Source organism: Heptranchias perlo, chromosome 11 (assembly GCF_035084215.1).
Source record: "Heptranchias perlo isolate sHepPer1 chromosome 11, sHepPer1.hap1, whole genome shotgun sequence".
Taxonomy (NCBI): Eukaryota; Metazoa; Chordata; class Chondrichthyes; order Hexanchiformes; family Hexanchidae; genus Heptranchias; species Heptranchias perlo.
Genome location: NC_090335.1, coordinates 74,817,506 through 74,840,994, shown reverse-complemented (window position 1 = coordinate 74,840,994; position 23,489 = coordinate 74,817,506). Strand labels below are relative to the sequence as shown.

At 54.7% G+C, this 23,489-nt stretch overlaps 2 protein-coding genes across 3 annotated transcripts in view; both read left to right on the top strand.

The window, feature by feature from the left end:
* The window catches only part of usp25 (ubiquitin specific peptidase 25), a 148,580-nt gene that overhangs the window by 88,197 nt on the left and 36,894 nt on the right, over positions 1 to 23,489 (top strand). Inside the window, exon 19 of one of the 2 annotated variants that reach the window (XM_067993372.1) lies at positions 18,035 to 18,130. The exons of the other annotated variant lie outside the window; for it this stretch is intronic. Coding sequence (XP_067849473.1) covers positions 18,035 to 18,130 — 96 coding nt within the window. The remainder of the gene's footprint in view (positions 1 to 18,034; positions 18,131 to 23,489) is intronic. 2 annotated transcript variants of the gene reach the window in all.
* On the top strand, positions 687 to 13,959 carry LOC137327527 (collagen alpha-1(I) chain-like). Its single transcript, XM_067993429.1, has 5 exons — positions 687 to 816; positions 1,534 to 1,705; positions 3,618 to 4,848; positions 4,946 to 7,180; positions 13,882 to 13,959. The coding sequence occupies exons 1-5, from the start codon at positions 687 to 689 to the stop codon at positions 13,957 to 13,959; spliced, it is 3,846 nt and encodes a 1,281-aa protein (XP_067849530.1).

Genomic DNA, 23,489 nt, shown 5'->3' with positions numbered 1-23,489 from the left:
TAAGCTAATCTTTAACTTTCCCATTCTGCCACGTTTCGTTTCTAGCCCTGACCGCCAGTTCTAGCCTTGCTGGTTCAAGCTTCGCTGTCCCACAGTTGTCTTGAAATAATTTATTTTTAAAACAAAACGCAGATGTACGAGAGTTAAAGAAGCCGACTTAATGTTCTTCCAATAAACAGATTCTGATGCTCCTCCCGGATACAATATTTTGTGTTTTATTTGGGGGGAGGGAGAGGCAGCAGTGGAGTTGGAGTCTGTGCTGTCCACCTCGGCTTTGCACCCCGTGTTCTGACTGTGATTGTCGGGAAATCTGAACGGAGGTCATGGGGCAGAGGTCAGTGGGGCAGCGCACAAACATTGCATTCCTGAAATTGACCTTGGCTGTAAAGACCAGTTTGGTTTCTCCCCAACAAGTGGTGTTAATGTTTTACTGGTTATTTTCGGCTGGCGTGCTTCTTTTGCTCCTGACGTGCGTTTGTGCACATCTGTGGAAAAGGTGTTTCTTGGGGAAGAGGTTATAACTTTCAAAACCAACTGTGGAACAGTGCGGTTTAAATCTGTCCCAACAGCGGAGAGGGAAGGAGGAAGACCGGCAGATAGGCTACTCTCAGCCCCTGTCTGTGGGAACTCGGGCCTTAAACCTGTCCAGGGATTACACCTCCTGGATTGTCCTGGAGTCTCCCAGAATGAAGGATCAATTACCCGCACATTTCTGCGAGACAAATCACAAGAGACGTTGTCTTCTCTTGTATTGCTCCGGCTGGACTGGCGGCAAACAGCAGGGCTGCACGGCTCCCAGGGTGCAATGCCGCTCCAGTAAAACCGCGCGATGGGATAGAGCCGTTTCTGGGGCGCAGAGAATTGTCGGTGCTGCAGTTGCCATTATTGACTGATTGACGTGTCGGGTGACCAATGGCGGCAGTGTGGGGGCGGGGCGGTTGGAGGTCATGTGATGAAGCCTCCCGGAATTTGGTCCAACCAGGGTTGGTGACCCTACAATTTTTGTGACTGTCTCCCAATGGAATGGAGTCTGTTTACCATAGTGCATATTAGATATTGTAGATTGAAGAGCTCATAGTGTGGTCTGAAAGCGCAGGCATTGTGCGTTATCAGGGCCACTAGTTTACAGTGACTGAATGAGTTAAATAATTCTATTGTTAAATGCATGGGATCCCAGTGTTTCGGCATTGCATTCTGCACTTGTGTCTCTGTGAAAACTGTAAACCAGTGACTCTGGGCATCCTAAAACTATAAGTTCATCCAGTAGTGGGATAACAAGCGTTTCTTAGCATCTTGCAGGCTGGGTTGACGTAAGCTAGTGCTGACACTCTTACTTTATTAGCCCTGATGTCCAAACCACCACATGGCCACCAGAGTTCCTCTGCCAGGCCGGGGATGAGAAATTAAACCAAGGTCCTTGTTGGGCCCATCACGGTGGTCAGTAAAGATCCGAGGGGAGTAATCTCGGAGTAGGTGGTAACCCCGATCTCCTCGTCAGTTGCACTTTAACATTTTTGACTTATTTCTCTGAAGGTTTGAGTCCTCCTGTTTTTGCTCCTGAGCTGCGCACGCAGTCTGCCCACAGCCGGGAAGCGTTGTCAATGATAATTCATATCGTGCTCCCAGACAGAGGAGCAGACGTCGAGGCTTTTCAAGGGGTAGTTAGCAGGGTCAAAAAGAAAAGTATGTTGATTTTAAAGGCAATGTGAGGGGGGGGGGGGCGAGAAACTGAAGGGTTTGAGGAGGGAGTTACAGAGCAGAGGGTCGAATAGCAGGAACGGTGATAAAACGGTTGCAGTGGAAAGAGAGAAGGATTAATTTCAGCACCCTGAGAATATAGGGAGGAGGAAAGCTGCCTGGGTTGCCGTACTTGGAGCTTAGAAGGAACCAGCAAAGTTCAGAGACCCATTGAGGTATGATATTGAGCAATATAAGGACCTTGACTTTGCTGCTTTTTGTTTACATCCTCAACTTGTGTTTGGATTTTAAAAAAATTGTTATTCATTCTCGGGATGTTGGCATCGCTGGCATGGCGATGCCAACATTTATTGCCCCTTCCCAGTTGCCCTGAGAAGCTGGTGGTGGGCCTTCAGCTTGAAATGTTGGTAGTGGTTTGATACAACTGAGTGGATTGCTAGGCCATCTCAGAGGGCAGTTCAGAGGTAACCATGATGGTGTGGGACTGGAGTCACATACAGACCAGACCAGGTAAGGACGGCAGATTTCCTTGCCCAAAGGGACATTCATATGTTCATTACATACACTTGACCCTCGGTATTCCCTGCATTTGGTAAGCAAAGTAACCATTAGGGTCAGTTACTATATTGGGCCCAATGCCCTGTGCGAAAGCCCTCTATCTGAACCAGTGTGGTTCAATGTGTAACATGCTTCTTGTGTGATACTTTTAATTCCTAGCCTCACGCTGCTCCTTCCACTAGTGTTAGTACTCCACCCTGGCGTTGTACAGCTCAAAATGTTGTTTCCAGGCATAACCCAAGTTTTATTAAATTAACAAAAGTTTAATTGTCAGGTCCGCAGGTCCCGGTGTTGAAAAGAGCAAAGATGAGATAGCAAGTAGTTATTGGAGAGACCAAGCTTAAGTAGGAGAGTGGGGTTATTGGAGGGAAGGAGAGAGAGATGTGTGTTTTTAAAAAAAAATGAACTGCAGTCACTCTGGGACACTGGCACATCCTTGTGGGATTTAGCAGTGTCTATGGCAGATGGTGGTGCTCTGACCCCAGGAGATCCCACAGCATCTGCCCAGCTGTTTGTGTGTCAGATTCAGAAAAATAAAAACGACTAACATTGGACTCTGGGGTGTCTTCCCAGTCAACAAGCGGGCATAGAAAGTAAAATTTCACACGCCCAGCGGTGCACTTCACTGAGATCCCAGTGACCACACTGTCGCTCCCCACGATATTATGGGGATACTATGCCTTGTGCTGGAGACAGTGGTTTGGGATTGGCCTGCACACTTTCTAAAAGCATGTTTGGAGACGAGAAGTGCCCCGAATTTGTGCTGTTGTTGGAACTGCTGACATATTCCAAGGCGCGCCGATTGTGTTTGTGTCTTACAGTTTGTGCGTGTATATTATAGAAGTGAACGGGTTAGCATTCATGGCCAGAGGTGGGCAGTATTGAATGTCGTCTCCTTTTATATGTCTGTGCATTCTACCCGTTCCCAGCAAAGTATCCCAGTCTGTCCTGGTGTGAACGCTCCCAGGGTCCGACGTGCATCCTGTTGCTGCCCTGCAGCCGCTGATGTCATCACTTTGCCGCTGAGCTTTAAAACTCTTTTCTCCATGCCATTCTCGCCCTCTGCCTGCTCCTCCATCGAGGTTTCTGTCTTATGTACACTGAATGTAGATGCTATATGTCCTGTCATCCTGCTCATGTTGGAGCAGAGTGTAGGGGAAGTAATGCTAACGATCTCTTCCAATCAGCCCCGTGGGATCAGTAAAGATGTCCGAGCTCCCGTTTTTTCAAAGGTGCCCAGTGTAATCTATATTTTTATGTCTTTCCTTGTTTTGGCTATCAACGTTGTCGTCAGACTGACTTGAAGTGTTTGTATCAATCTATGGGAAAGGTTGCACTTAAGCTGTACACTCGTGCTGCAGAGAGCGTCCCGCTCCCGGGGAGTCCCCGCAGGGAGCGCCCCGCCCCCGGGGAGTCCCCGCAGGGAGCGCCCCGCCCCCGGGGAGTCCCCGCAGGGAGCGCCCCGCCCCCGGGGAGTCCCCGCAGGGAGCGCCCCGCCCCCGGGGAGTCCCCGCAGGGAGCGCCCCGCCCCCGGGGAGTCCCCGCAGGGAGCGCCCCGCCCCCGGGGAGTCCCCGCAGGGAGCGCCCCGCCCCCGGGGAGTCCCCGCAGGGAGCGCCCCGCCCCCGGGGAGTCCCCGCAGGGAGCGCCCCGCCCCCGGGGCGCCCCCGCAGGGAGCGCCCCGCCCCCGGGGAGTCCCCGCAGGGAGCGCCCCGCCCCCGGGGCGCCCCCGCAGGGAGCGCCCCGCCCCCGGGGCGCCCCCGCAGGGAGCGCCCCGCCCCCGGGGCGCCCCCGCAGGGAGCGCCCCGCCCCCGGGGCGCCCCCGCAGAGAGCGCCCCGCCCCCGGGGCGCCCCCGCAGAGAGCGCCCCGCCCCCGGGGCGCCCCCGCAGAGAGCGCCCCGCCCCCGGGGCGCCCCCGCAGAGAGCGCCCCGCCCCCGGGGCGCCCCGCAGAGAGCGCCCCGCCCCCGGGGCGCCCCCGCAGAGAGCGCCCCGCCCCCGGGGCGCCCCCGCAGAGAGCGCCCCGCCCCCGGGGCGCCCCCGCAGAGAGCGCCCCGCCCCCGGGGCGCCCCCGCAGGAGAGCGCCCCGCCCCCGGGGCCGCCCCCGCAGAAGCGCCCCGCCCCCGGGGCGCCCCCGCAGAGAGCGCCGCCCCCGGGGCGCCCCCGCAGAGAGCGCCCCGCCCCCGGGGCGCCCCCGCAGAGAGCGCCCCGCCCCCGGGGCGCCCCCGCAGAGAGCGCCCCGCCCCGGGGCGCCCCCGCAGAGAGCGCCCCGCCCCCGGGGCGCCCCCGCAGAGAGCGCCCCGCCCCCGGGGCGCCCCCGCAGAGAGCGCCCCGCCCCCGGGCGCCCCCGCAGAGAGCGCCCCGCCCCCGGGGCGCCCCCGCAGAGAGCGCCCCGCCCCCGGGCGCCCCCGCAGAGAGCGCCCCGCCCCCGGGGCGCCCCCGCAGAGAGCGCCCCGCCCCCGGGGCGCCCCCGCAGAGAGCGCCCCGCCCCCGGGGCGCCCCGCAGAGAGCGCCCCGCCCCCGGGGCGCCCCCGCAGAGAGCGCCCCGCCCCCGGGCGCCCCCGCAGAGGAGCGCCCCGCCCCCGGGGCGCCACCCGCAGAGAGCGCCCCCGCCCCCGGGGCGCCCCCGCAGAGAGCGCCCCGCCCCCGGGCGCCCCCGCAGAGAGCGCCCCGCCCCCGGGGCGCCCCCGCAGAGAGCGCCCCGCCCCCGGGGCGCCCCCGCAGAGAGCGCCCCGCCCCCGGGCGCCCCCGCAGAGAGCGCCCGCCCCCGGGGCGCCCCCGCAGAGAGCGCCCCGCCCCCGGGGCGCCCCCGCAGAGAGCGCCCCGCCCCCGGGGCGCCCCCGCAGAGAGCGCCCCGCCCCCGGGGCGCCCCCGCAGAGAGCGCCCCGCCCCCGGGGCGCCCCCGCAGAGAGCGCCCCGCCCCCGGGGCGCCCCCGCAGAGAGCGCCCCGCCCCCGGGGCGCCCCCGCAGAGAGCGCCCCGCCCCCGGGGCGCCCCCGCAGAGAGCGCCCCGCCCCCGGGGCGCCCCCGCAGAGAGCGCCCCGCCCCGGGGCGCCCCCGCAGAGAGCGCCCCGCCCCCGGGGCGCCCCCGCAGAGAGCGCCCCGCCCCCGGGGCGCCCCCGCAGAGAGCGCCCCGCCCCCGGGGCGCCCCCGCAGAGAGCGCCCCGCCCCCGGGGCGCCCCCGCAGAGAGCGCCCCGCCCCCGGGGCGCCCCCGCAGAGAGCGCCCCGCCCCCGGGCGCCCCCGCAGAGAGCGCCCCGCCCCCGGGGCGCCCCCGCAGAGAGCGCCCCGCCCCCGGGGCGCCCCCGCAGAGAGCGCCCCGCCCCGGGGCGCCCCCGCAGAGAGCGCCCCGCCCCCGGGGCGCCCCCCGCAGAGAGCGCCCCGCCCCCGGGGCGCCCCCGCAGAGAGCGCCCCGCCCCCGGGGCGCACCCCCGCAGAGAGGCGCCCCGCCCCCGGGGCGCCCCCGCAGAGAGCGCCCCGCCCCCGGGGCGCCCCCGCAGAGAGCGCCCCGCCCCCGGGGCGCCCCCCGCAGAGAGCGCCCCGCCCCCGGGGCGCCCCCCCGCAGAGAGCGCCCCGCCCCCCGGGGCGCCCCCGCAGAGAGCGCCCCGCCCCCGGGGCGCCCCGCAGAGAGCGCCCCGCCCCCGGGGCGCCCCCGCAGAGAGCGCCCCCGCCCCCGGGGCGCCCCCGCAGAGAGCGCCCCGCCCCCGGGGCGCCCCCGCAGAGAGCGCCCCGCCCCCGGGGCGCCCCCCGCAGAGAGCGCCCCGCCCCCGGGGGCGCCCCCGCAGAGAGCGCCCCGCCCCGGGGCGCCCCCCGCAGAGAGCGCCCCGCCCCCGGGGCGCCCCCGCAGATGAGCGCCCCGCCCCCGGGGCGCCCCCGCAGAGAGCGCCCCGCCCCCGGGGCGCCCCCGCAGAGAGCGCCCCCGCCCCCGGGGCGCCCCCCGCAGAGAGCGCCCCGCCCCCGGGGCGCCCCCGCAGAGAGCGCCCCGCCCCCGGGGCGCCCCCGCAGAGAGCGCCCCGCCCCCGGGGCGCCCCCGCAGAGAGCGCCCCGCCCCCGGGGCGCCCCCGCAGAGAGCGCCCCCGGGGCGCCCCCGCAGAGAGCGCCCCCGGGGCGCCCCCGCAGAGAGCGCCCCCGGGGGCGCCCCCGCAGAGAGCGCCCGGGGGCGCCCCCGCAGAGAGCGCCCCGGGGGCGCCCCCGCAGAGAGCGCCCGGGGGCGCCCCCGCAGAGAGCGCCCCGGGGGCGCCCCCGCAGAGAGCGCCCCGGGGGCGCCCCCCGCAGAGAGCGCCCCGGGGGCGCCCCCCGCAGAGAGCGCCCCGGGGGCGCCCCCGCAGAGAGCGCCCCGGGGGCGCCCCCGCAGAGAGCGCCCCGGGGGCGCCCCCGCAGAGAGCGCCCGGGGGCGCCCCCGCAGAGAGCGCCCCGGGGGCGCCCCCGCAGAGAGCGCCCGGGGCCCCGAGCGCCCCGGGGGCGCCCCCGCAGAGAGCGCCCCGGGGGCGCCCCCGCAGAGAGCGCCCCGGGGGCGCCCCCGCAGAGAGCGCCCCGGGGGCGCCCCCGCAGAGAGCGCCCCGGGGGCCGCCCCCCGCAGAGAGCGCCCCGGGGGCGCCCCCGCAGAGAGCGCCCCGGGGGCGCCCCCGCAGAGAGCGCACCCGGGGGCGCCCCCGCAGAGAGCGCCCCCGCCCCCGGGGCGCCCCCGCAGAGAGCGCCCCGCCCCCGGGGCGCCCCCGCAGAGAGCGCCCCGCCCCCGGGGCGCCCCCGCAGAGAGCGCCCCGCCCCCGGGGCGCCCCCCGCAGAGAGCGCCCCGCCCCCGGGGCGCCCCCGCAGAGAGCGCCCCGCCCCCGGGGCGCCCCCGCAGAGAGCGCCCCATCCTTACCAAAGAAAGGATATACTTGCCATAGAGGGAGTGCAGCGAATGTTCACCAGACTGATCCCCGGGATGGCAGGATTGTCTTTTGAGGAGAGATTGGGTCGACTCGGCCTGTATTCACTAGAGTTTAGAAGAATGAGAGAGGATCTCATTGAAACGTATAAAATTCTGACAGGGCGAGACATCTGGATGCAGGGAGGATGTTTCCCCTGGCTGGGGGGTGGGGGGGGGGGGGCGGTCTAGAACGAGGGGTCACAGTCTCAGGATACGGGGTCGGACATTTAGGACTGAGATGAGGAGAAATTTCTTCACTCAGAGGGTGGTGAACCTGTGGAATTCTCTACCACAGAAGGCTGTGGAGGCCAAGTCACTGAATATATTTAAGAAGGAGCTAGATAGGTTTCTAGACACAGAAGGCATCAAGGGGTATGGGGAGAGAGCGGGAATATCGTATTGAGATAGAGGATCAGCCATGATCATATTGAATGGCGGAGCAGGCTCGAAGGGCCGAATGGCCTACTCCTGCTCCTAGTTTCTATGTTTCACCCGGGGAGTCCCTGCAAAGAGTGTCACTGCCTCCATCTCCTCCCATCTCTCCTTTTTCTCCTCCCTCCTCCTCACACCCCCCCTCCTCCTCACACCCCCCCTCCTCCTCCTCACACCCCCCCTCCTCCTCCTCACACCCCCCCCCCTCCTCCTCCTCACACCCCCCTCCTCCTCCTCACACCCCCCCCCTCCTCCTCCTCACACCCCCCCTCCTCCTCCTCACACCCCCCCTCCTCCTCCTCACACCCCCCTCCTCCTCCTCACACCCCCCCTCCTCCTCCTCACACCCCCCCTCCTCCTCACACCCCCCTCCTCCTCCTCACACCCCCCTCCTCCTCCTCACACCCCCCTCCTCCTCCTCACACCCCCCCTCCTCCTCCTCACACCCCCCCTCCTCCTCCTCACACCCCCCTCCTCCTCCTCACACCCCCCTCCTCCTCCTCACACCCCCCCTCCATCTCCTCACACCCCCCTCCTCCTCCTCACACCCCCCTCCTCCTCCTCACACCCCCCCCTCCTCCTCCTCACACCCCCCCTCCTCCTCCTCACACCCCCCTCCTCCTCCTCACACCCCCTCCTCCTCCTCACACCCCCCTCCTCCTCCTCACACCCCCCCTCCTCCTCCTCACACCCCCCCTCCTCCTCCTCACACCCCCCCTCCTCCTCCTCACACCCCCCCTCCTCCTCCTCACACCCCCTCCTCCTCCTCACACCCCCCCCGCCTCCTCCTCACACCCCCCCCGCCTCCTCCTCACACCCCCCCGCCTCCTCCTCACACCCCCCCCGCCTCCTCCTCACACCCCCCCCGCCTCCTCCTCACACCCCCCCCCGCCTCCTCCTCACACCCCCCGCCTCCTCCTCACACCCCCCCCGCCTCCTCCTCACACCCCCCCGCCTCCTCCTCACACCCCCCCCGCCTCCTCCTCACACCCCCCCCGCCTCCTCCTCACACCCCCCCCGCCTCCTCCTCACACCCCCCCCGCCTCCTCCTCACACCCCCCCTCCTCCTCACACCCCCCTCCTCCTCACACCCCCCCTCCTCCTCACACCCCCCCTCCTCCTCCTCACACCCCCCTCCTCCTCCTCACACCCCCCCTCCTCCTCCTCACACCCCCCCTCCTCCTCCTCACACCCCCCCTCCTCCTCCTCACACCCCCCCTCCTCTTTCTCACACCCCCCCTCCTCTTTCTCACACCCCCCCTCCTCCTCCTCACACCCCCCTCCTCCTCCTCACACCCCCCCTCCTCCTCCTCACACCCCCCCTCCTCCTCCTCACACCCCCCCTCCTCCTCCTCACACCCCCCTCCTCCTCCTCACACCCCCCCTCCTCCTCCTCACACCCCCCTCCTCCTCCTCACACCCCCCCTCCTCCTCCTCACACCCCCCCTCCTCCTCCTCACACCCCCCCTCCTCCTCCTCACACCCCCCCTCCTCCTCCTCACACCCCCCCTCCTCCTCCTCACACCCCCCCCTCCTCCTCCTCACACCCCCCTCCTCCTCCTCACACCCCCCCTCCTCCTCCTCACACCCCCCCTCCTCCTCCTCACACCCCCCTCCTCCTCCTCACACCCCCCTCCTCCTCCTCACACCCCCCCTCCTCCTCCTCACACCCCCCCTCCCTCCCTCCTCCTCACACCCCCCTCCTCCTCCTCCTCCTCACACCCCCCCTCCTCCTCCTCCTCCTCACACCCCCCCTCCTCCTCCTCTCCTCCTCCTCACACCCCCCCTCCTCCTCCTCACACCCCTCCTCTCTCCCCTTTCCTCCCCCCATCTCCCCCCCTCTCTCTTTCTCTCCTCTTAATCTGGGGCACTGTTGGTAATAGTTAAATTCCTCCCAGCTGCCCTGCCTGCCGTTATTATCACCAAATCTTGAGTAGTTTTGCTTGTGTTGTGCAGCTGTGCGCAGCAGGAATTAATATTGCTCTGTCCCAAATTCATTTCATTCGTGATCCTCCTTCTAAAGGAACATACAGGTCAAGATGTTAAATATTAGATTGTAGGAGTCAGAAAAGCCCATTTGCTGATTCAACACTCTGATTCCTACATGACCTAAATAGGTTTTTGTTCCCCAAGCCTTTCCTCTTTTTTAAATAAAACTAAGGGACAGCTGAGAGGAGCTAAAAAGACATTGTTCAGAGCGACTCACGGGATCAAAAAGTCATGCAGAAGGTCCAGTTTTGATCTGTCAGTTAGGGTGCTATAATTTGTCTCCGTGCACGTGCGCATCAGACGCAGACAGCTTCGGTTGGGCTGCGATGCCTTCCGTGGTTGAATTGCCGGACAACGCTGGCTGCCGAGGCTCACACACGAGGAATGGGGCAATTGGGCGAAGTAACAGCGGGGGTTTTTTGCCCTCATGAGAGGAGGAGAGGGTGAAAAGAAGAGGAGAAATTGACCAAAACCAAGACTGGGCAAGCAGTGCAGTGTCACTTCTAGGGATCGGAGATAGTACTCCTTGGGTAGTTGGTAATTTATTATTTGGCACAGGTTTGAGTTACTCTTCCCTGTTGATGTTGTCAGCCATTAACAAGTCAGTAATCGCAATAATTGTGACCTCCTGACTGAAAGCTGCCTTTTCTGACTGTAAAATCACTGAGATCCTTGTGGCTCTCTAATTCACTGAAACATAGGAGCATGGAAAATAGGAGCAGGGGTAGGCCATTCGGCCTTCCGAGCCTGTTCCGCCATTCAATATGACCATGGCTGATCCTCTATCTCAATACCATATTCCTGCTCTCTCCCCATACCCCTTGATGCCTTTTGTGTCTCAAAATCTATCTCTCCTTCTTAAACATATTCAGTGACTTAGCCTCCACAGCCTTCTGTGGTAGAGAATTCCACAGGCTCACCACCCTCTGAGTGAAGAAATTTCTCCTCATCTCAGTCCTAAATGTCCTACCCCGTATCCTGAGACTGTGACCCCTCGTTCTGGACCCCCCAGCCAGGGAAAACATCCTCCCTGCATCCAGTCCGTCTAGCCCTGTCAGAATTTTATATGTTTCGATGAGATCCCCTCTCATTCTTCTAAACTCGAGTGAATACAGGCCGAGTCGACCCAATCTCTCCTCATACGACAGCCCTGCCATCCCAGGAATCAGTCTGGTGAACCTTCGCTGCACTCCCTCTATGGCAAGTATATCCTTTCTTAGGTAAGGAGACCAAAACTGCACACAATACTCCAGGTGTGGTCTCACCAAGGTCCTGTATAATTGCAGTAAGACATCCTTGCTCCTATACTCAAATCCTCTTGCAGTGAAGGCCAACATACCATTTGCCTTCCTAACTGCTTGCTGCACCTGCATGTTTGCTTTCAGTGACTGATGTACAAGGACACCCAGGTCCCTTTTGTACATCAACATTCCCCAATCTGTCACCATTTAAATAATACTCTGCCTTTCTGTTTTTCCTTCCGAAGTGGATAACTTCACATTATACTGCATCTGCCATGTATTTGCCCACTCACTCAACTTGTCTAAATCGCCTTGAAGCCTCTTTGCATCCTCCTCACAACTCACAATCCCACCTAGTTTGTGTCGTCAGCAAACCTGGAAATATTACATTTGGTTCCCCCATCCAAATCATTGATATATATTGTGAATAGCTGGGGCCCAAGCACTGATCCCTGCGGTACCCTAGTAGTCACTGCCTGCCACCCTGAAAAAGATGCATTTATTCCTACTCTCTGTTCGCTGTCAACCAATTTTCAAATGTAAGTAATCTTACAACACCAGGTTATAGTCCAACAGTTTTATTTGAAAATCACAAGCTTTCGGAGGCTTTCTCCTTCGTCAGGTGAGATTACTTACATTTGTCCACCCCAGTCCATCACCGGCATCTCCACATCAAACCAATTTTCAATCCATGCCAGTATATTACATCAATCCCATGTGCTTTAATTTTGCACACTAACCTCTTATGTGGGACTTTATCAAAGGCCTTCTGAAAATTCAAATAAACCACATCCAATGGTTCTACCAGTTACATCCTCAAAAAAAAACTCCAGTAGATTTGTCAAACAGGATTTCCCTTTCATAAATCCATGTTGACTTTGTCTGATCCCGTTGATATTTTCTAAGTGTCCTGTTATCACATCCTTTCTAATAGACTCTAGCATTTTCCCTACTATTGATGTTAGGCAACTGGTCTGTCGGTCCCTGTTTTCTCTCCCTCCTTTTTTAAATAGTGGGGTTACATTTAAAGAATCACTGGATTGGGGGTAATATTCTGGCATGGGTGGAGGATTGGTTATCTAACAGGAAGCAGAGAGTTGGGATAAATGGTTCATTCTTGGACTGGCAACCAGTAGCCAGTGGTGTTCCGCAGGGGTCGGTGCTGGGTCCCCAACTCTTTACAATCTATATTAACGATTTGGAGAAGGGGACCAAGTGTAACATATCAAAGTTTGCAGATGATACAAAGGTGGGAGGGAAAGTAGAGAGTGAGGAGGACATAAAAAACCTACAAGGGGATATAGACAGGCTGGGTGAGTGGGCGGAGATTTGGCAGATGCAATACAATATTGGAAAATGTGAGGTTATGCACTTTGGCAGGAAAAATCAGAGAGCAAGTTATTATCTTAATGGCGAGAAACTGGAAAGTACTGCAGTGCAAAGGGATCTGGGGGTCCTAGTGCAAGAAAATCAAAAAGTTAGTATGCAGGTGCAGCAGGTGATCAAGAAGGCCAATGGAATGTTGGCTTTTATTGCTAGGGGGATAGAATATAAAAACAGGGAGGTATTGCTGCAGTTATATAAGGTATTGGTGAGACCGCACCTGGAATACTGCATACAGTTTTGGTGTCCATGCTTAAGAAAAGACATACTTGCTCTCGGCAGTACAAAGAAGGTTCACTCGGTTAATCCCGGGGATGAGGGGGTGGACATATGAGGAGAGGTTGAGTAGATTGGGACTCTACTCATTGGAGTTCAGAAGAATGAGAGGCGATCTTATTGAAACATATAAGATTGTGAAGGGGCTTGATCGGGTGGATGTGGTGAGGATGTTCCCAAGGATGGGTGAAACTAGAACTAGGGGGCATAATCTTAGAATAAGGGGCTGCTCTTTCAAAACTGATATGAGGAGAAACTTCTTCACTCAGAGGGTGGTAGGTCTGTGGAATTTGCTGCCCCAGGAAGCTGTGGAAGCTACATCATTAAATAAATTTAAAACAGAAATCGACAGTTTCCTAGAAGTAAAGGGAATTAGGGGTTACGGGGAGCGGGCAGGAAATTGGACATGAATTTAGATTTGAAGTTAGGATCAGATCAGCAAATTTAAAACAGAAATCGACAGTTTCCTAGAAGTAAAGGGAATTAGGGGTTACGGGGAGCGGGCAGGAAATTGGACATGAATTTAGATTTGAAGTTAGGATCAGATCAGCCATGATCTTATTGAATGGCGGAGCAGGCTCGAGGGGCCGATTGGCCTACTCCTGCTCCTATTTCTTATGTTCTTATTTGCCACCCTTCGATCTGCAGGAACTGGTCCATAATCTATAGAATTTTGGAAGATGACAACTAATGCATCCACTATTTCCATGGCTACCTCTTTTAGTACTTTGGGTTGCAGATTTTCAGGCCCTGGGGATTTATCGGCTTTCAATCCCATTAATTTCTCCAGCACTATTTTTACTAATACTAATTTCCTTTAATTCCTCCTCCTCACTAGTCCCTTGGTTCCCTAACATTTCTGGGAAGTTGGTTCTGTCTTCACGGAAGAGGACACAAATAAAGTATTTGTTTAATTCCTCTGCCATTCCCTTGTTCCCCATTATAAATTCTCCCATTTCTGACAGTAAGGGACCTACATTTGTCTTCACTAATCATTTTCTTTTTACATACTTGTAGAAACTTTTACAGTCCACTTTTATGTTCCTTGCAAGTTTACTCTCATACTCTATTTTTCCCCTTTTAATCAATCTCTTGGTCCTTTTTTTGCTGAATTCTAAACTGTTCTCAATCCTCAGGCTTGCTACTTTTTCTGGCAACTTTATATGACTCCTCTTTGGATCTAATGCTATCTTTAATTTCTTTTGTTAGCCATGGTTGGGCCACATTTTCTTTTGTGTTCTTGCGCCAGAAAGGAATGTATAATTGTTGCAATTCATGCATTCGTTCCTTAAATGTTGGCCATTGCCTATCCACCGTCATGCCTTTTAATGAAGCTTCCCAATCTATCATAGCCAACTCACTCTTCATACCTTCGTAGTTTCCTTTGTTTACATTTAGGACCCTAGCTTCGGATTGGACTACTTCACTTTCCATCTTAATGAAGAATTCTATCATGTTATGGTCACTCTTCCCTAAAGGACCCCGCACAACAAGATTATTAATTAACCCCTTCTCATTGCACAATACCCAATCTAGGATAGCCCGTTCCCTAGTTGGCTCCTCAACGTACTGATCTAAAAAAAATTTTTACACACTCCAGGAATTCATCCTCCACAGTATTATTGCTAATTTGGTTTGGCCAGTCTATATGCAGATTAAAGTCACCCATGATTACTGTAGTACCCTTGTTACATGCATCTCTAATTTCCTGTTTGATCCCATCCCCTACATTACCACTACTGTTTGGAGGCCGATAGACAACTCCCACCAGTGTTTTCTGCCCCTTGGTGCTTTGGTGACTTCTGTTTTTGTCTGTATACCTCTTCCCTTTACCTGCGTGTTTTTTTTTGTTTTCTATTTTTCACTTTTCAAACTTCCTCCGTCCTCTTACTCTTTCAGCCAAGGGAGAATTCCCCTTTGACATCTTTGGTTTTAGTGCGTTGCTGTAGTAGTTAACGTTTGCCACTGGATGGCGCTGCGAGGTATTCTTGCAGTGCCCATTTCTTCCATTGGGTGGTGCCGTGGAGACCAGTCTTTGCTGCATGTTGTGGTTCCTGGTTCTTGCCAATTTTAACCAGCGGGCGTGGTGCCAGTTATTTTGCCGAAACTCCCAATCAGCAAGCAGAACCACAGTCACTGTTGACGCCACCCCGGCAGCTGCCTTGGTGACTTTTTCTTTCCTAAGTCGTAGGGAGGACTGAAGGGTAGGGATCACTTGAGGGCCAGTGAGTGCGCAGCTTAAAAAGTTTAATGTTAAACAGGATTGGGGAGTGTGCATGTTATAGGAACAGGAGTAGGCCATTCAGCCCCTCGTGCCTGCTCCGCCATTTGATAAGATCATGGCTGATCTGTGATCTAACTCCATATACCCGCCTTTGGCCCATATCCCTTAATACCTTTGGTTGCCAAAAAGCCATCTATCTCACATTTAAATTTAGCAATTGAGCTAGTATCAATTGCCATTTGCGGAAGAGAGTTCCAAACTTCTACCACCCTTTGTGTGTAGAAATGTTTTCTAATCTCACTCCTGAAAGGTCTGGCTCTAATTTTTAGACTGTGCCCCCTACTCCTAGAATGCAGGGTAGGGGAGAGTGCACGTTACAGTATGCAGGGTTAGGGGATGGAGGAGTGCACGCTGCAGAACGCAGGGTAGGGGATGGAGGAGTGCACATTTCAGCAGGCAGGATAGGGGAGCGTGAATGTTACGTTATGTAGGATGGGGGAGAGTGAACATTACAGAATGCAGGAAGGGATACGGCAATTAGGTTGGCAAATGGAATGTTGGCCTTTATTGTAAGGGGGTTGGAGTACGAGAGTAGGGAAGTCTTGGTAGAATTGTACAGGGCTATGGTGAGACCTCACCTGGAGTGCTGTGTAGAGTTTTGGTCTCCTTACCTAAGGAAGGATATACTTGCCTTAGAGGCGGTGCAACGAAGGTTCACCAGATTGATTCCTGGGTTAAGAGGGTTGCTCTTGAGGAGAGATTGAGTGGAATGGGCCTATACTCTCGAGTTGAGAAGAATGAGAGGTGATCTCATTGAAATATATAAGATTCTGAGGGGCTTGACATGATGTTGCCCTGGCTGGAGAGCCTAGCACTAAGGGTCATCGTTGCAGGATAAGGGGTCGGCCATTTAGGACTGAGATGAGGAGAAATTTCTTCACTCAGAGGGTTGTGAATCATTGGAATTCTCTACCCAGAGGGCTGTGGATGCTCAGTCGTTGAGTATATTCAAGACTGAGATGGATAGATTTTTGGACTCTAGGGGAATCAAGGGATATGGGGATCGGGCGGGAAGTGGAGTTGAGGTCAAAGGTCAGCCATGATCTTATTGAATGGCGGAGCAGGCTTGAGGGGCTGAATGGCCTACTCCTGCTCCTATTTCTTATGTTCTTATGTAGGGGAGAGTGCACATTATACAATGCAGGGCGGGGGGAGAGTGCACATTATACAATGCAGGGTGGGGGGAGAGTGCACGTTATACAATGCAGGCGGGGGGGGGGGGAGGGAGGGAGGAGAGGGAGAAGAGTGCACGTTATACAATGCAGGGGGGGGAAGAGTGCACATTATATAATGCAGGGCGGGGGGAGAGTGCACGTTATACAATGCAGGGCGGGGAGAGAGTGCACGTTATACAATGCAGGGCGGGAGAGAGTGCACGTTATACAATGCAGGGCGGGGAGAGAGTGCACGTTATACAATGCAGGACGGGGGGGAGAGTGCACATTACACAATGCAGGGCGGGGGGAGAGTGCACATTACACAATGCAGGGCGGGGGGGAGAGTGCACGTTACACAATGCAGGGCGGGGAGAGAGTGCACGTTATACAATGCAGGGCGGGGGGGAGAGTGCACATTACACAATGCAGGGCGGGGGGGAGAGTGCACGTTACACAATGCAGGGCGGGGGGGAGAGTGCACATTACACAATGCAGGGCGGGGGGGAGAGTGCACGTTACACAATGCAGGGCGGGGGGAGAGTGCACGTTATACAATGCAGGGCAGGGGGGGGGGTGGGGGGGTGGAGTACCCAATGACATTGGATGTCTTTGTGACTTGAAGTGACATTTTCAACAGAAGAGAATTGGGCTCCATCGAGCTGGCACCGATTATACCTGACTTTAGATTACAGTCTAATTCTATTCTGACTCTGATCGTATCAGATTTTTGCTTTGTACAAAATGGAAGTCTGAATATATGCATTGTATATTATAGAATCACTTCTTGAATATCTGACTTTTATAGAATTTCTTTTTAAATTTGACTGGGTGTTTACTTGTCGAACTACTTGGATAGTTCTTGGGAGGCAGGCGGGTGTTTGAAGTTCAGTTGATACTTTGGGACAGAACTTTTAATTTCTCCCCTTCCACATTTTTTTTTCTGTTTCTGACTGACGTCCGCCGATCCTTGCCGGGAAAGTCCGCGTGTGCGGGCGTCGGGCTCGGCTGCGATGGTTCCCCAGGTCGAATACCCCACTGGCATCACCCGCCTAGGCTCACGCAAGAAGAACGAGCCCCTCAGGCGAGGTACCTGCGGAACCCCACCCCAGCAAGAGACGGCACCTTCGAAGGAGGAAGAGGGAACATTTGGAGAGAAAAACAAATTACCTTTTAAACATGTTTCTTCTTCCTCCTTTTTGCACCAGCATGCTTGTGTGTGCTTTTTGTTAACCATATTTCTTCCCTCTTCTCTTGGCCTGGGAGGGAAGTTCAGAAGCACACTGCGGAGTGTAGGAAAAATTATGGAGCCGTATTTCTTTTTTAGTTGTTGACTATGTGCTGCAGTGTGCTAGCCTGGAGCGTAAACATCGGCATAGATTCCCCCCCCCCCCCCCCCCCCCCCCCCGTAGGGCCGAATGGCCTGTTTCTGTGTTGTAAATTCTATGATTGCGCTGCCCCGAAAGGGCGTTGGAAGCAGATTCAATAGAAACTTTCAAAAGAGAATTGGATAAATACTTGAAAAGAAACAAAAAAATTTGCAGGGCTATGGGGAAAGAGCTGGGTCTGGGAGGTGGTGGAGGAGTGGGACTAATTGGATGGCTCTTTGAAAGAGCCAGCACAGGCACTATGGGCCGAATGGCCTCCTTCGACGTTGTATGGTTCCTATATATTTGAGCAAGCGATCTGAGCCGCGAGTGCTGGTAGCTTAAACGCGTGAAAGAGAGAATTGCATTCAGTGTACGGACTGAGCGTTTGTGGACTGCATCGTAGACAGCATGTCGACGTACATCTGCATTTCACAGTTGTTAGCATTTGCAGGGCAAATAAAATCTCACTGGTTTCTTTCAGATTTCTGTCTATGCTCCGTTTCAATCACCGTCTAATTTTTATATACAAGCGTACAAAAACCATTGCTTAATCACTGCTTACTTCATTGCAGCCTAAATCATTTTAAGATGATTTATAAAGCAGTTTTTTATTTGATACTTTTTCTTTATGTGATCCTTTTTTTTAAAAAAATGCAAAAATAAAAAAAAAATTGTTGCCAATTCATGTGTTTTGAATAGCTTTATCCATATCTGACCTTTTACCTACGACCCCTTATTGGCAGGTCATGCTGACCCCAACCATGCAAGGTATTATCATGGCTATAGGTAAAGCCAGGAATGTGTATGACAGGCATGGGCCTGAAGCGGGTTTCTTCAAGGTACACACTCCCTTTATTTCATTCACTGTGATTTAAATGCTGTCTGCTATTGCATATTAACTCAATATTGAACCCAGCATCGTGCGTTTTGTCACAAGGACTTGTAACGGTCTACTCTGGTCAGACCCTTCAGAAGCAGTTTTTATTGGCTCTCTTTTCCCCCTCTCTTTTCCCCCTCTCTTTTCCCCCTCTCTTTTCCCCCTCTCTTTTCCCCCTCTCTTTTCCCCCTCTCTTTTCCCCCTCTCTTTTCCCCCTCTCTTTTCCCCCTCTCTTTTCCCCCCTCCCTTTCCTTCCCCTTCCTCATTTTGTCACACCCTCCCTCCCTTTCTCGCTCATTTTTTCCCTCCCCCTCCCTCTTCTCAACTTTTCTCACCCACTTCCTTTACTGACTCATCCACAGCTCTTCTCTCCCCCGAGCTCTTCTCTCCCCCGAGCTCTTCTCTCCCCCCGAGCTCTTCTCTCCCCCGAGCTCTTCTCTTCCCCCGAGCTCTTCTCTCCCCCGAGCTCTTCTCTCCCCCGAGCTCTTCTCTTCCCCCGAGCTCTTCTCTTCCCCCGAGCTCTTCTCTTCCCCCGAGCTCTTCTCTTCCCCCGAGCTCTTCTCTCCCCCGAGCTCTTCTCTCCCCCGAGCTCTTCTCTCCCCCGAGCTCTTCTCTCCCCCGAGCTCTTCTCTCCCCCGAGCTCTTCTCTTCCCCCGAGCTCTTCTCTTCCCCCGAGCTCTTCTCTTCCCCCGAGCTCTTCTCTTCCCCCGAGCTCTTCTCTCCCCCCGAGCTCTTCTCTCCCCCCGAGCTCTTCTCTCCCCCCGAGCTCTTCTCTCCCCCCGAGCTCTTCTCTCCCCCCGAGCTCTTCTCTCCCCCCGAGCTCTTCTCTCCCCCCGAGCTCTTCTCTCCCCCCGAGCTCTTCTCTTCCCCCGAGCTCTTCTCTTCCCCCGAGCTCTTCTCTTCCCCCGAGCTCTTCTCTTCCCCCGAGCTCTTCTCTTCCCCCGAGCTCTTCTCTTCCCCCGAGCTCTTCTCTTCCCCCGAGCTCTTCTCTTCCCCCGAGCACTGCAATTTTGGAACAATGCCTCCAGCCCAATGACCTGCCCATCAGATTTAGTGTTAATATATGGTTACCTGCATACAATATGTATCTACCTGTACTGTATTTAATCATCATCATGTATGAAAAGGCTGAATGTTCCAGGAATATGTTTTTTAAAAAAAATTCCACTCTCTGCCCTTCCAGCACTGACTGTTTTACTTCCCATTCAGTGTTTGTGGGGCTCCAGTATGGTTTAAAAGTGAAAGGGAATGCACGATTTTTGAGTTCATTATTGCTGTTAGATTACGGGTACGTGTTTATGTGGTATGTTGATTAATATGATTTAAGGGGTTTTAACAATGCTTTCAAATTTATCCTCCCATCACGGTCTGTGATTCTCCTAACTGCAGCAGCTCTGACTTGTAGCTCAGTAGGTTTCTGAGCTTGAGTGAAGCTGCAGTTTTATAGTGTGGTACGCTGAATGGTATTTGGAGAGGGGCAGGAGGGGGAGGTGCTGGGGTTAAGAACTACCTTTAGCAGAGCCCCTCCTTAACTCTACCCATGATCTAATGTGTTTTCTAATTCCTGTTTTTTTTCTGCTACTGCTTTTATTCGAACTTGCATCTCGTTTTTAAATTTTTTTTTTAATTTTAAAAAGCATGATGAGCACAAAATCTACACACAAGCTGGAGGTTCGGAGGTACTTCATTCCCCCACTAAATTGGGGGGCACTATAATCTTAATAGGCGACTACTTGGCTTCCCCTTCATTTTAGACCCCACCCTATTCTTGTCTCACAACTTTCAAAAAAAAAGGGTGCAGGCAGAAAGGATCTGTGGTAATCTGGCCTCTGCCAATGCTGCTTTACATCAGGCTATCAAAATAGATAGAAAGAAAGACTTGCATTTATGTAGCGTCTCTCACGACCACAGGGCGTTACAGCCAGTTAATTACTTCTGAAGTGTAGTCGTTGTTGTAATGTAGGAAACGCAACAACCAATTTGCACACAGCAAGCTCCCACAAACAGCAATGTGATAATGACTGTCTTTTTTAGTGATATTGGTTTCGAGATAAATATTGGCCAGAACACCCCTGCTCTTCAAAATAGTGCTATGGAATCTTTTACGTCCAACTGAGAGGGCAGAAGGGCCCTCGGTTCAATGTCTCAACCGAAAGACGGCACCTCCGACAGTGCAGCACTCCCTCAGTATTGCACTGGGTGTGTCAGCCTGTGCTGAAGTCTGTGGAGTGGGACTTGAATCCACAACCTTCTGACTCAGAGGCGAGAGTGCTACCCACTGAGCCACGGCTAGCACCTGATATGAAAGAGCAGCCCCAGTTGTATTGTTCTTCGATTCTCATTTTGGGATCCTACAACACCAGGTTATAGTCCAACAGTTTTATTTGAAAATCACAAGCTTTCGGAGATTATCTCCTTCACTCACTCACCTGACGAAGGAGATAATCTCCGAAAGCTTGTGATTTTCAAATAAAACTGTTGGACTATAACCTGGTGTTGTAAGATTCTTTACATTTGTCAACCCCAGACCATTACCGGCATCTCCACATCATCTCATTTTGGGGGAAGAGGAAACATCCAGCCTTCCCTCCACACCTATTCTCCTCCCCTCCTATTTCCCCGTTGATCAGGAATTGGCCACAAGGAGATGGTGGAAAGGAGTACGTATCCCACCGCTCCACGGACTGATCCCTTTTTTTTTATCGTATCGTTGCATTGTGCCACTGAACCCCTCATTTGCGCCATGAAACAAGTACTGTAGTGAGTAACAAAGCCTTAATACCACACACACACGCACAGTTTACATCGTGTTTACAACTTCATGGACCAGCATTATAACTCATTTCACCATCAAAATCCTACCAGTTTAATGCGAGTTTTGTGCATACGGAATTTGGTCGAGTTATCCAAAATCGTTTTGCTTATTGATTAAAACCCTAACCGCCAGCAGAGAGACTTTCATCCCGTCAGACAGGGCTGTATTTAAAACAAAATCCCAGAAGTGACACAACAGCATGCTAACAAACAAAACCTGTCCAGTATCCCATCAGTGAGGTATTTATTTATGACCATCTGTAAAGGAGGCTTGACTGCAGTTGTTAATTTGCCAAGTTGGGGGGAGGATTGGCCAGGGCTCCTATTGCTGATTGCTATCTCTGGTGATTCGTGTTGCAAAGCACGTGCATGGGTGGGTGAGGACGAGATCGAGCTTGGCTGTGATGCCCTCCACAGTCGCATAGCTTGCTGGCACTCAACTGCTGACGTTCATTAGCCACTTGCGTATGGGTTACACAGGGCCTCCAGCGCTCGTGGAATCCGACCCCATGGCAAGAGTCAGTGTCTTCAGGAGAAATTGGGATTAAATTGGCATCAATGTAAAAATCTAAAGATAAGCTGTTTCCCTGTTCCCATAGTAATCTCATTTGTTTAATTAAGAATGAACCATTATAATGTTACTCCTGTTCATACCTAGAATTTTTCAATGCCTTTGCGAAAAGCTCAAATCTTCTAGCCCTGCATGAAGTTATGGTTATTTAAACCTGTTTGCCAGAGTTTTTTTTTAAAAATAGGGCAAAAATGAACTTTCAAAATGGAACCTCTTCCTATCATGACCTCGATTCTTTACATTTATCATGACCTCTAAAAACCTGCCCTCCTTCCCCCTTTCCAACTTAAAGGCCGTAAGGATGACACTCAGGATGCCGTTATCAAAACGTTCTATCGAATTGAAGGTTACATGTCTCGGTTTATATATGTGAACCGCATTGTTGCTTTTGAGCACATTGCTTGACCTGCCACCTTATCCCAGCCATATCTAATTTCCATACCAGCAGTTCCACTAATTAGAGTAGGTGAGGGATGCTGCTGACTTTGAGTAAATAGCTTACCTGTTGGTCTAGTAAAGGCACTGCCCAGTGTAATACTGAGCCAGGCAGAGCAGAGGGTTCCACAGTCCATCCTTGATCTATGTTGACTTAGCTGATCTCAGTTGGGGCTCTGCGGTTGGTCCCTCAGTGCCCCTGGAGTAGAGGGGGTGGGGAGAAATATCAGCCAGGGTTCCTGCTCCTGATTTGCGATCCAGTCGCTCCTGCACAACAGCGGAGAACAGGATTGGGCTTGGCCGTGATGTCGTCAGTGAGGAATAGTCCGGCATTGCTCGCTGTGTGTTGACACACAGAGAATGGCTGCCTGGGTGAGGTACCAGAGGGCTGCTATTGTGTTTCACGCCTAAAAGATTGATGAATGACAATGAAGATGGCCTAGTGGGTAAAGTCGTTGCCATGTGTAATACTGAACCGTACAGATCAGAAGATTAACGACAGGGGCACCTGTAAATGTTAGGCCCTTTAACAAAACCTCAACAGCTTCTCCAAAGCTTGGCATTATTCTAGATTACATCGAATCGTAGAATCGTACAGCACAGAAGGAGGCTATTCGGCCCATTGTGCCTGTGCTGGCTTTTTGAAAGAGCTGTTCTATTTAGTCCCACTCCCCCTGCTCTTTTCCCATAGCCCTACAGATTTTTCCTTTTCAAGGCTATATCGATTCCCTTTTGAAAGTTACCATTGAATCTGCTTCCACCACCCTTTCAGGCAGTGCATTCCAGATCATCATAACTCGCTTCTCATCTCATCTCTCTCATTCTTTTGCCAATTACCTTAAGTCTGTGCCCTCTGGTTACCGACACTCCTGCCAGTGGAAACAGTTTCTCCCTATCTACTCTATCAAAACCCCTTATACTCCGAACATCTATATTAAATCTCCCCTTAACCTTTTTTGCTCTAAGGAGGACAATCCCGGCTTCTCTAATCTCTCCACATAACTGAAGTCCCTCATCCCTGGTACCATTCGGAAAAAATCTCCTCTGCATCCTCTTCAAGGCCTTGACATCCTTCCTAAAGCATGGTGCCCAGAATTGGATGGCCAGAACTTCTGGCTGTACATTATAAATGGTGCTACAGTGAGCACCTATTGCTCATGCACTTCAAACCAGACTGAGGTGCTCTCGAGTTTCCAGTTGTCCAGAACACACGTGCACAATAATATGGCAGCGCGACAGCACAAACTTTAGGGGTGAAGCCACCAGTGACCTGCCGTTACATAGGATCACCAGCACAGAAACAGGCCATTCAGCCCAACTGGTCTATGCCGGTGTTTATGCTCCACATAAGCCTCCTCCCACCCTACTTCATCTCACCCTATCAGCATATCCTGTTATTCCTGTCGTCCTCATGTGTTTATCTAGCTTACCCTTCAAGGCATCTATGCTATTTGCCTCACCCACTCCTTGTGGTAGCATGTTCTACATTCTCATTTACTCT

Excerpts from the sequence above, each read along its gene's own strand:
- LOC137327527 (XM_067993429.1), top strand. The coding sequence starts at position 687 with ATGAAGGATCAATTACCCGCACATTTCTGCGAGACAAATCACAAGAGA. Across the intron at positions 817-1,533 it reads CAGGGTGCAATGCCGCTCCA|GTTTGAGTCCTCCTGTTTTT; the intron begins GTAAAACCGCGC and ends ATTTCTCTGAAG. Across the intron at positions 7,181-13,881 it reads CCAGACTGATCCCCGGGATG|GACCCTAGCTTCGGATTGGA; the intron begins GCAGGATTGTCT and ends GTTTACATTTAG.